Source organism: Camelus ferus, chromosome 17 (genome assembly GCF_009834535.1).
Source record: "Camelus ferus isolate YT-003-E chromosome 17, BCGSAC_Cfer_1.0, whole genome shotgun sequence".
Taxonomy (NCBI): Eukaryota; Metazoa; Chordata; class Mammalia; order Artiodactyla; family Camelidae; genus Camelus; species Camelus ferus.
Window position 1 is genome coordinate 36586966 of NC_045712.1, and position 12805 is coordinate 36599770.

General features: G+C 36.6%; 1 protein-coding gene across 2 annotated transcripts in view; it reads right to left on the reverse strand.

Moving 5' to 3' along the window:
• Nucleotides 1-12805, reverse strand: part of RAF1 (Raf-1 proto-oncogene, serine/threonine kinase) — a 59414-nt gene that overhangs the window by 24375 nt on the left and 22234 nt on the right. The window contains exon 2 of one of the 2 annotated variants that reach the window (XM_032459007.1): nucleotides 753-985. In XM_032459007.1, coding sequence (XP_032314898.1) covers nucleotides 753-959 — 207 coding nt within the window. In that variant the 5' untranslated portion in view covers nucleotides 960-985. Of the gene's footprint in view, nucleotides 1-752; nucleotides 986-12805 lie in introns of those variants that run through there. The other variant, XM_032459008.1, reaches the window with a different exon arrangement.

Sequence of the window (12805 nt, forward strand, 5' to 3'; positions counted from 1 at the left end):
GCAAGACATGGAAGCAACCCAAGTGCTCATCAACAAATGACTGGTTTAAGAAGGTGGGGTACGTATACATACCTACCTACAATGTACAAGAAGAGGGGGTACCTATATGGGGTCTCTATGTGCCTATGTACAATCAGCCACAAAAATAATGAAATACTGCCATTTGCAACAGCATAGACTGACCTAGAGAATATCGTACTAAGTGTATCAGACAGAGAAAAACAAATATTATATATCACTTACATGTAGAATCTGAAAAGTAATACAAATGAAAACAAATGAATCTATATACAAAACAAAAAGAGAATCACAGACATGCAAAACAAACTTATGGTTACCAAAGGGGAAGGGGGTGGGGGACAAACCAGGGATTAACAGATATAAACTACTACACATAAAATAGATAAGCAACAAAGACTTACTGTATAACATAGGGAACTACATTCAATATCTTACAATAACCTATAATGGAAAATAATCTGAAAATATACTTATGACTGAATTACTTTGCTGAAGCGATTCCATTACATATAAACCAGGAACACAATATTGTGAATCAACTATACCAATTAAAAAAACCAACTATATAAATTAAAAAAAACTATAAAAAATAAAATAAAGTTTAAAAATTAATCAATAAAGGTCCTAAGTGACAGTGAAGATTCTGCCTGTCTGTAAGACAGGCAACGTGATCCATACTGTTTTCTATAGGCCTCGAACAGCTAAATTTTTTGAGAGGAATGTTCACGTACCACTGTTCTTTGCTTGTTTGGCAAAAAAACACGGATAGTGTTGCTTGTCTTAGAAGAATCCGTGAGTTTGCCATCATCTGATGCCCGACGCTGATAGCCAAACTGCTGAACTATTGTAGGGGAGATGCAGCTGGAGCCATCAAACACCGCATCTTTGAATCCAAAACCATTGCTGATCGTCTTCCAGGCCCCTTGTATGTGCTCCATTGATGCAGCTTACAAAATACTTAAACCTGGTTTAAAAAAAAAAAGAAAAGAATTATAATTCTTAAACAAAAGTAATTAACTGAACAACAATATATTATATAGAGTGTGCAAACAGCACAGCATGTGGACTTCCTTGTAGGTGAAATCTTCTGCTTAATTATTCAGAAAACTTTGATTTTAGTGTATTTCCATAAAATACTTCATAGACAACTCGAAAATGAGCAAAATGAGGACTAGAGATCAAAAAATTCAAAGGTTGCAGCAACATGGATGGACCTGGAGATCATCATTCTAAGTGAAGCCAGCCAGAAAGAGAAAAAAAAATACCATACAATATGACTTATATGTGGAATCTAAAAAAAAAAGAAACAAACTTATTTACAAAACAGAAACAGACTCACAGACACAGAAAACACATTTATGGTTACGGGGTGGGGGGTAGGGATAAATTGAGTGTTCGAGATTTGCAGACACTAACTACTATATATAAAACACAAACAAGTTCACACTGTAGCACAGGAAACTATATTCAATATCTTGTAGTAACTTGTGGTGAAAAAGAATCTGAAAACAAATATATGCATGTTCACGTATGACTGGAGCACTGTGCTGTACACCAGAAATTGACACAACACTGTAAACTGACTATACTTCAATAAAATGTATATATATATATCCAGGAAAAAAAATTCACCAGAAGTTATACCTCCAGTTAAAAGCCAACCTGGAACATGGGCCCAGGACTTTTGACTTCTAGTTTAGTCCTTTTCAATTCCTTTTTTATTTTGTCTTCCTCTTTGGTTATTGTATATTAAGCAAGAGCAACTACCTTTGAGTATGAGTTACACGTTAGTAGTATGAGAAAAAAAGTGTAAGCCATAATTTTCTGCCTTTGAGGAAAGAAAAGAAATTAGTATTTCTAGGATGTGTGTTAGATACTTTACCTATCAATGATCTCATTTAATTTGTGTTAAGGATCCCAAATGATTTTAAATCCCTTCCTCCAACCACCTTCTATTTTTTAAACAAATAAAGCACAGAAAAACCATGCTACTTGCCCAAGAACACCCAGGTGATAGGTAAAATAACCAGACTCTATATCTGTTTACATTTAAAGTACATGAACTTTCCACCATAACATTCAGAGTTTGGTTTTGGTGCAGAAACAAAGCTCATGAACAGAAGCAAGCAGAAAGAGTTACCTAATCAAAAATAACCAAATGTTTTAATTGGGCCACAAGAAAACTGCAATCGAAGTCCACAGACAGTCACACAACAGCAGTAAGTTAGGTGTCCTGCGGTGAGGACGTGCAAAGCCCTGCAGTGACGGAGTCAGCAGCCACGCAGAAGCGAGAGGCACATCCTCCTTTAGAAAACAGTGATGTTGACAGGGAGTCCCATCCTCCTCAACCTTTCCTCCTTCAGAAACTTGTTTTATTACTAGCAATAGTTACCATTCACTAGGTGCCTGCTATTATGAGGCAGCATATACTGCATACATCCCTCTCACGGTATCCAACCTGACCCTGAGAGGATACTCTCCGTAGGAATTACACCCCCATTTTACAGCTGAGCTTTCGCTGGCAGAGGTGGGATTCAGAATTGGGCAGCTCTGACTCCAGAGCCCTTAGGTTCTCAAACAAAACACTGACACTTGAAATCATTTAGTCAAGCTAAAATGGCCTAGAGTTAAAGATCATTTAATCCAAATGTCTTGTTCTTAACCAGAAGTTTCTGTCTGAATATTTGCAATGTGCTAAGCTCTTTCTCAAATTGCACACCTGAATGAAGAGGGGATGATAGATAGTAACTACTCTTAGCTGACGGCTGAGGAAACTAGAGAAGTTTAGAGACTTAAGATCACTATGTGGCATTACTTTCACACAGTCTTGGCACAACCTTTTTGGAGGAGAATATGGTAAAAACTATTAAAAATTTGAAATGTAAGACTTATCTAGGAATTCAGTTATCACTCTAGGAATTTATCCTACAGACGAATAAGACAAGTGTATAAAGATACACATACAAGCATCTTCATTACAGCCTTATTCATACCCTAACAAAACTGGGGATCAGACAAAATACTTAACAAGAGAATTAAATCATGTTAATACTCATGTGATAAATGAAGTAGACCTGTATGTGCAAAGATGGGAAAAGCTACCTGAGACAAAACAAAAAAATGAAAAATACAGCTTGAACCTCTTCTATACTAATCTAAAATGAGGAAAACCTAAAATCTAGAATAATAAAACAAGTATAATAGCGATTATTTCAGCAGGGTTGTGAGGAATTTTTACTTTTTATATATCATCTACTTACTTTTTGTTTTTTACATTTTACTGTTACACTATAAACTTCTATAAGCCTGTTTTGTTTCTGTAAGGGGAGGGTCAGGACAAGATCCCACAGCCTTCACAAGTGGCAGGGCCACAACACACTGCCTCCCACTTTAAGCACGGATACCGGAGCCCCAACAAACTCCTAACTCTATCCTTTGATAGAGGTCATTTTAGGGGCATCTACAGCTTCTCTTTTCCCTAGATCTTTTTTCCCAACTAAAGAGGAGGACTCATCTGAGCATCTCACTAGCCTGAAATGATGTGGCTCCCATGATCTACAGATATAGAGCAGCCAGAGCAATCTTAAAAATGCAACTCATCTTTCTCTCCCATTTAAGACTCAGAATAAAAAAAAGCTAAACTCCTTCTTTCTGAACATGCCAAGCTTCACACCTCAGCACTTCTTGTTCCCTTCCCCTGGAAGGCCGAAACCTACAGAGACAAGCAAGCTGGCATTTTCACATCACTAAGGTCTTCACATAAAAGATCTCTTTGGAGAAACTTTCTCTCTCCACTCTAGTCAGAAGACCTCACTTCCCTACTCCCATCAAATGACCCTGCTTAGGTGGGGAGAGTATAGCTCAGTGGTAGAGTGCGTGCTTAGCATGCACAAGGTCCTGGGTTCAATCCCCAGTACCTCCATTTATAAACAAACAAACAAACAAACCTAGTTACCTCCCCTTCCCCTCCCCCCTCAAAAAAACAAAACAAAAAATGACTCTGTCTTATTTTCCTCATGCCACTTACCACTATGTTAACTGTTTACAGGTTTTGGTCAGTACCTCCCACCCTCTTTCTGCTCCATGAGGGCCGGACCCTGCCTATCTTGTTCATTGCTGTATTCTTAGTCCTTAATTCAGGACTAAGTACCTGGAACATAAATGCACTCAAACATTTGTTAAATGAATCGTTAGGAACCAGAATAATGCTGCAAAAAAATAATAATTTTTTTTAATAGAAAAGACCTGTCAAGAACTAGTAACTGTGCATGAAATCTGCATTTGGCAGTGCACCTTTAAAAAGATATCTACTACTCAGCAAAAGATAAACTGCAATAAATTGCATTCTATATTTAATTGTGGGAGAAGACTGTTATAATCTATTGGCTAAAGAACCTACGTACAAGGCTTAACTGTAGCCTAAGTCCAAGAACATAGTTATTTTAAGATGAATTCTAAGTCTTATAGGCACTTAGAAAATAACAGTGCTGGTGCTTAGTAGAAAGCATACTACAATAACTGTCAGTTTAATAAAAACTGACAAAATAAAAGTAAATCCACTTTAATTCTCAAGTTTTAGATTATCATTCATAATTTTTATTTTTCCATGTCCATATCAGGACTACTTACAGGCTGAGAAGCATGCTAAGACAGTGTCTTAACATGTCACTCATAGAAAATGATGGAGCATATTTGTAAGGTATGCCTAGATAAGCAGACAAGCCCAGGAAGGCCAATGGTCCTACAAGTTGCCACAGGGCTAATGGGTACACTTTTAACCTGTTCATCATAGGAAGCTCTATGCCAAGGTATTCCTTAATAAATTTACAAAAAAACGGTACACATCTGAAAACAAGAAGCATCTTCTGGGGGAGAAGGGTATATGGCTCAGTGGTAGTGCACATGTTTTGCATGCACGAGGTCCTGGGTTCAATCCCCAGTACCTCCATTAAAATGAATAAATAAACCCAGTTTTTCTACTCCCCCCCCTAAAAAAAGCATTTTCTAAAAACCATACAGCAGCAATACACTTCAGTCTTAAATGGAGACATTCAGAAATCCCATGGATACTACTCTCGAATGAAACACAGACATAACATACACACACCCACACGTACACACCTAAAGACATAATGAAACTAGATAGTCCAAAGTAGAACTTTGCTTCTGGTAGAGAAAGGTCTTTCACAGTGCCCAAGAATGGTTTCAGAACAAATGCATTCTCTTATGAGTGGAGAAATTCACTATGTTGGGAGAAATCAATCATTTAAATATCTCCCTATAATAGGACAGGATATAATAATAACAGGATTACTATTCCTAACATACAAAAACTCATGAAAATTAATAAGAAAACTTTTAAGCTTTAAATAAGTATTTCATACTTACATATTTAAGGAGAAAAACTTTTGGACTTCACTGCTAAAACTATAGGTTATTCTCCATAATGTAAGATGGGGCCAATGCCACCATGTGTCACCAACACATTTTAAAAATACACTTAAGTACTATATGTATTTTATCAAAAGCAAACCAAACATAAAAAAAGAAATTTAAAATGTTCATAAAGTATTACTTGGTATTTATCCAACCTTTTCAACTCTTAATGAAAGTGTTTTGTTTGAAACAGGATTGTTCAGTATGCCATTTGAAGATACCTCTGGTAACAAAAAGTTTATATGGAATCTATTTTTAAAAGCTCATTTCTGTCCAATGATTAAAAAATCTTTTTTTAGATAACTCTCTTCACATATACAAAACAGTAGCTTTATTATCACAAAAGTTTCCTGACCTTAAACATCTATATGATGAGACAGCCTGAGAATTTGTAATCTACAAAGACTTAACGTTTACCAGAAAGGATGCAACATATTCATCATTTATTATGATAGCTAAATTCTATAAATTTAGGAATTGTACAATTAAGTTAATATGCTTCCTTCTGCATTCCAGACCCCCTCTCCTCCACCCACCCCCATTACAGAGCACCTCAGAAACCAAAAGGCCTAGACCTACCCTCCTCTGCTTCCTCCACTTTGACTACTCTTCCATTAAAAATGTGCCGTAACAGGCCTAACCCCAAAGTCAGTCTCTGAAAGACACCAGGGGGTAGGTATTTTATGACAGAAAAAGGGACAACTCATTAAGTGCTAGACATCTTAGCTTTCTGTAGTTGCCTACTCTATCCGTCAATCATGAGTTTATCAAAATTTCTCTGAATCTACTATTTCTAGCCTAATATCTGAGGGTGGCAGGTTCCAGAGGTTCACCAAGAAGTTTGCCTTTTATTGACTTCATGCTTCATTCTGTCATGCTGGAGTTTGAAGGTATCTCTGTATACCAAAATGTCCATTTTCATTATCATACTTCACTTGTCATTATCACTCAAACTCACTTATTCTCTACATGAATATTCCTTTTCAGAAAGTTAGACAAAGATACCTTTCCTATATCCAAGTTAAAAGATGATTTATAAAATCTAAATAGTACAGAGTTTAGGAGTAAACAAAATAACCACAGCAGAAAGACCCAAAGCTCTGAACTATGCAGCAAGGAAGAGTCAAAGGCCAAACCTCTGAACAATCTGATAGGCTCTATCTTAAGATCCACTTCAGCTGCCTTCTTTGGGCCCTTTTGGTTGGTACAGTAGTCCTGCTACCTAGAAAGTTCTGCTTTCTGCAGTTTCAGTTACCTGAGATCAACCACGGTCCAAAAATATTAAGTGGAAAATTCTAGAGTTAACAATTCCTAAGTTTTAAACTTCATGCCTTTGTAAGCTTTTTGACTTCTGAGTATTGTGGTGAAATCTCACGCTGCCCCGGCCCCCTCCTGCTGCCTGGGATGTGAATCATCCCCTTGTCCAGCACATCCACGCTGCACACTTACTCTACCTGTGCCTCAGTCACCTGGCAGCCTTCCGGGTTATCAGATCGGCTGTCTCAGTACGGCAGTACATGTGTTTAAGTAACCCTTATTTTACTTAACAAAAGGCCCAGTGATGTTGGCAACTTGGCTATTCTCTTACTGTGTCTAATTTATAAATTAAACTTTATCATAGGTATATATGGATACGAAAAAAACAGTATAGGGTTCAGTACTATCTGCAGTTTCCGACATCCACTGGGGGACTTGGAGGATCCCCCAAGGATAAAGGGGGACTACAGTGTAACTAAAATAGCACCCAATAGGGTTCCAAACAAGGACAGAATAGGTACCTTCCTAATTAATTGCCAGCTTTTTCAGGGAAGACTTCAAAAATGTAAGTCTCTTTCTTTCCTAGACTAACTCAGCACCTTTTCAAACTGTGAGGTATGACCCATTAGTGTTTAGAAAATCATTTCGGTGAGTCATGACCAGCTTTCTTAAAAAGTAATGCAGAGCAGAATGTATCACACATAGTACAGGTAAGTACTATCTTGAGAAATCTTTGATTTGGGTACACACACCTTATAAAATGAGAAATTTAGTATGGATCACTACTAAGTCTGAAAGCTACTGGTTTAATTTTAAAGCCCAGAATCCCTATGGGAGCTTCACTGATTTCCCAAATGCATTTATCCACACAAAATACGTATTCTTGCACTTGAATGATCTATTTTCAGGATCCATCTAGTCAAAGTGTCATCCTTAGTTCCACCAGTGAACTCTCTCCGTGTGTGTGCCAATTCCACCTTATGTTACATTTCTCCTACTTCACGTGATTCTTCTCGTTTTCATGTATTTCATTACTATGTAGAACCAAAAAACTCAGTACACTAAGTTTTCATTCTTTTCTCAGGCACCATTAGTTATTTTGAGACCTTATTCAAATTTATTGTGAAGAGATCTACTTTAATGGATTCACTGGCAACAACCCAAGACAATTCTCCAACACAGATTAGGTTACATGGTTCACTAACTTTTAAATAATGTGACATTTTTAAGGCACAGAACTTATAGACTTATGGTTCTTACACTATGAAGTCTCTTTTACTAAATTGTTTTACCCTATGTTGAAGTTCTATTATTTCTTTCTCTCTCAAAATAGTCCCTTCTCTTTATCTTCTCATTTATCATTTCTTACAATGATCTCTGTTGCTGTGAGGTCTTCTGTGTTCCTGTTCTTTTCTGCTTTTAAAGAAAATATCAAATAAGAGTGTGGTGTTAACTCTATTTCACTAAACTTAAAATGTAGATTCCACCCTCAATTTAAATCCTTCTCCAAAGTGTACACATCAAAGATTATACTCATTCATAGTATTTAACTTGTTTTTTTAACCATCTCTCTGGATGGCTTCAGAGATTCAATCTCTATATAGTATGAGAACCTTAAAATGTACGAAGTAGGTTTCTGCAAGTCTTTCTCTGAGGCAGCCCCTCAGTAGAATTCTGTACGCCTCTATTGAGGCTTTGGGTCCTCTGTGATGTTCTTCAGACAACACACTTAAAATTCTCCCTCATAAAGCCTCCCTTCTTTGCTCCCTATTCATAAAAAATATAAAAATTCATAAAAATTGCTCCCTCCTGTTTCTCATATTTATATTATACACATATATGTTATTAACTTCACTTCCTGCCCTGTACTGTAATAATTTATTTACATGTCTGCCTCCCGGCCTGACTGTAAGTTCCTTGAGGACAGAATAAATACATGCCTCTTTGTTCTCCCAGAACTTAGCATGACACCTGACTCAAAGGAGTTCTTCAATCTAGACTTCAAAACCAATGTGACGGTAATTGTAGAATCCACAACACATTAAATATAAAATTGATGTCAATTATCCAGGGAAACGGCTACTTTAATATGTAACATAAAATTATAACCGTAAGTGTCATAAAAAATACAAATATCTGACAGACTGGCTATCTGAACAATAGCAATATTAGTTTCTCTATTTTGACACCCGCTAAAACTCACTAGGCAACAAGATATAGTCACCAAAAAATGAATTCCTTAAAATTCTGTTACAAGTAAACAGCAAAAATGATCATATCAGCTAACAGCTGAGTTCTTTACATTTCAGTATCTGTAATACTTTTGAGCACATACTACAGTATGCATAATAATAGAGACTGTCACATTTCATTATATGTAGTAAGTATCAGTTTCTTATAAAAATTATGTCATTTAATCCTCCCAAGAACTCTGAGAGATACTATTACCTTGATTTTGAAGATGAGGAAACTGAGGCTCAAAGTTAAATAAAACTGTCCAAGATTACACAGTAAGATAAGAGAGCCAAGATTATCGACAGAATATTTAACGCCACAAGCACTCACAAGTTTTACCAGGGCTTTATCACATCATCATTCTTTATTCGTACGGCAGATAAGATCAGTGCTTTGTGGGGCAGGCAGTTGCTCACATGAAGTGCCAGATTTTAACCTTGTGGCTGCCGGGACTAGCTTCCTGATACTGGCTCTTTCCTTCCACTCTGGTAACTTGTTTTTATTACACTTATATTTAAAATATGATATAGTTAAGTTTGGGGAGGGGGATAAAGGGGAAAAGTTACCCATAATCTTATCCATCCTAACAAAACATTTTTTGGGTATCACCTTCTAATATTAGAAGCACAATACATGGATATCTGTTCAAAATCTACCTCCACCTTTTATCAGCTGTGTGTGGCCTTCTGCCAAATTGCTTAACTTCCCCCACACCAATTTCTAATTCATCCTTAACCTATTTTTAGGTTGCAAAGTTTTTCAGATTGTAAATCTCTGAAATCAGAACACATCTTAAAAACAAAGGTGTGCCTTAGTTGTCCTAACAGAGAACCTGAAATGAACATCATCAGGGCTATTGGTACTTCGCTTAACACCCGAGGTGTGAGATTACTGAGGCAAAAGGTTAAGGATCGTGTGTAAGTGCTGCTACTTCATGTTTTTAGTATTTTAAAACTAGTCTTGGGTGAATTTTTGTTTTTAAGATAAGCTTATTTTCTGAAGCAACTGGTTGCTATCAATTTTTTCTGATCTTTCTTTTTTTTTTTTTTTTTTTTTTGGTTGGGGGAGAGGAGGGTAGGCTTAACCCGGAAAAGGAGGGTTGTGCTATTTCATTTTCTTAGAAGTGACAAAGGCTTCTAAAAGTTTAGAAAGGGTAAAGATACAGACTGATAAAGGCAACACCAGTGGGTGTAACTTTCATAAGAATTTCACATTAGGTCAGCTTTCTATCAGTAAATTAAGTGATAAGTGAGATTATTTTGTGTTTTTTACACTCCTTCGAAGAAAAGTAGAACTCAGTGTTCCCAAAGAGTTCCCTGAAACCCTTCTAATAAGAAGGCGCAGGTCTTTATTCCTACAAAAGGTAAAATGAAGGATCTCTAGACAGCAGGATTTCAGGTGTAGCTGAGAACATGGATACTATTCTGAAAATACGCTAACTGTATGCCTGAAGGCAGAAACCAACTCTCCATAGCTGGGCAACCAGGCTCAAAGAAACTGACATGAATTCCCCATACCTTCTCATGAAGCTCAAAGACAACAAGCCTAACCTAAGCATTCAAAGATTCCAATCAGATGTTTGACTCTATCCTTTTAAAAATGAACAGACTATTATAAATCAATAAAAAATGTTAAAAAAACAAAAATAAAAAATAAAAAAGAACAGACTGCCAAGGATTACCAGACAGTTGAGGAAAGCCACTGACATGGATGATAAAGACCAAAACACATAGGAAAAAAAACACACAACTGAATGACTTGAGCTATCAGATTAACTGGAGTTATCAGAACAGAGTCCATCAAAATGCCTATCAAATTAAATTTTAAAGTAACAGGGTAACAAAAGATTCTATAAACTTCTAGAGAAAAAAATATAAGGGATCACGAATCAGAATGGCTTCAAATTTCTCAACACTGGAAGCTAGAAGACATAATGGAGCAAAGTCTTCTAAATTCTGAAGGAAAATTATTTCCAACTTAGAATAATCAGCAAAGCTACTATAAAAGACATTTTATGACATTTATTATCAAAAATACTGTACCCTATATGATCCCTTTCTCAAGGGGTCTGTTACATGAATAGGAGTAAATCAAGAGTGATGGGATATAGGGGAAACGGGCATGCAACATGGGAAAGAAAACAAAATCCCCAGGAGTCCAGTGGGGGAAGTCGCCGGATAACAACTGTGCATCAGGGACTAGAATCTGTAACTCTGGGACCCTTTCTAGAAACCTCAAACTACCACCAACAACACTCACCTACATGATGGCTTTTTCTTTTCTTCAGACACGAAGAGAGGGAGAGGGAAAGAGGGAAAGGGTGGAAGGAAACAGCTCACACTTTTTTAGGTTTTACATGATCCTATACCCCTTTAAGTACACTTTTCCTTGTAGAGGAGTCAATGAGACCTGTACTGGGTCTTGAGATATTGCAGGTGGTTGATCAATATGAATAAAACAGTCTAGTAGCCCAGGGTTTCCCAAAGCATGCACCATATATTATTCACGGTTTACAAAATGATTTTAGGGAATCTGTGGAAATGACATAAAATAATGCTGAATCAATCAGACGAAGATTCAGATAAGGAACAAGTATCAGCGTACCTCTTTAACACTTATTAATCTCCCTTTTTAATTAAAAAAAAAAGTTTTAAACTCAAAATCACTGACCGACCATAATATCTAAGTAAAAATCAATATTGTTGTTTTTATTAAAACAGCAGCAAAGGAAACTAGTAATATACATGATCCTCTTCTCCTGGCAGCTTCTCCTGGGTTCATTTTGACTGTATTTTCAAAGTGCTTACAACATCGTTCCCTCCCTTTCTGTGCAAAAGAAATCAACACAAGACAGTGAGTCACTGCCACCCTCGCTACAGCACTGTTTCTAGCAAAGATGCTCGCACCTGCTTTGCTCCTGCAATTTAGGGTGATGCTACCACTCAGCTCTCATCTCTGTAACTCAACAGCCTCAAACTACTTCATTTTTTAAAGTTCCATATTTACTAAGTATGTATTTGTTAAGAATTTGAAGTGTCTTTTAAACTATGCTAATACTTATATTTATATTAGAAGTCTTAAGTTCTGTAGATGCTAAGTGATCTGTCCTCATTTTGCCCGTGAGCACTGTTATTTTTGGTGTGTGACTTGGAAAAATATATATGGATTTTCAGAAGCATTTATCACATTATGGCAGAAATGCCTATATTGGTTTTCTATGTATGGTGGTATTTTAAAGCGTCCTTTGAAAAATAAATGCATTTAATTTTTAAAAGTGAACTACTTAAGAGAAAATATTAAGTAAATGATACTATATGTAGTTCTCTGTTCTAGTAAATGTCAGGGAGGTAGTACCTGAATAAATCAAATTGGTGAAACACTAGTCTAGCAGGGGCAATCCAGTCTTTAAATAAATGACTTAGTACTTTGCCATTACTTATCTGTCAGGCTTTTAAGCAAGTCTGATCAATAAAATCCTAGTAATCAAATGCAGAGTTTCTCAGCCTAATGCTTCTTCTCTCTTCCTCATAAAGAGACTTTCATTATTCTGCATTTCCAGGGGTTTCTTCTGTCTCCAACTGTATCTCCTCTATCTGCTTGCTGGCTTCTATTCTTCCTCCTGCTCCAACCATGGATGTACCTCAAGGTTTCTATGTCACTATACTTTGCAAGTGTTCCAGAGCCTTTCTATCCTGGACTATATACATTGCCTCCATCAATGAAAAGTGTGATTGACAACTCTGTTTTGTCTCTCAAACTCACACCCCTCTTCTGAGAACTTCCTTCTTTCACCCATAGGAATAAGCCCTGAGCAGCAATGTTTACATGTTTATTTATATACACAATCCTGTCCCTC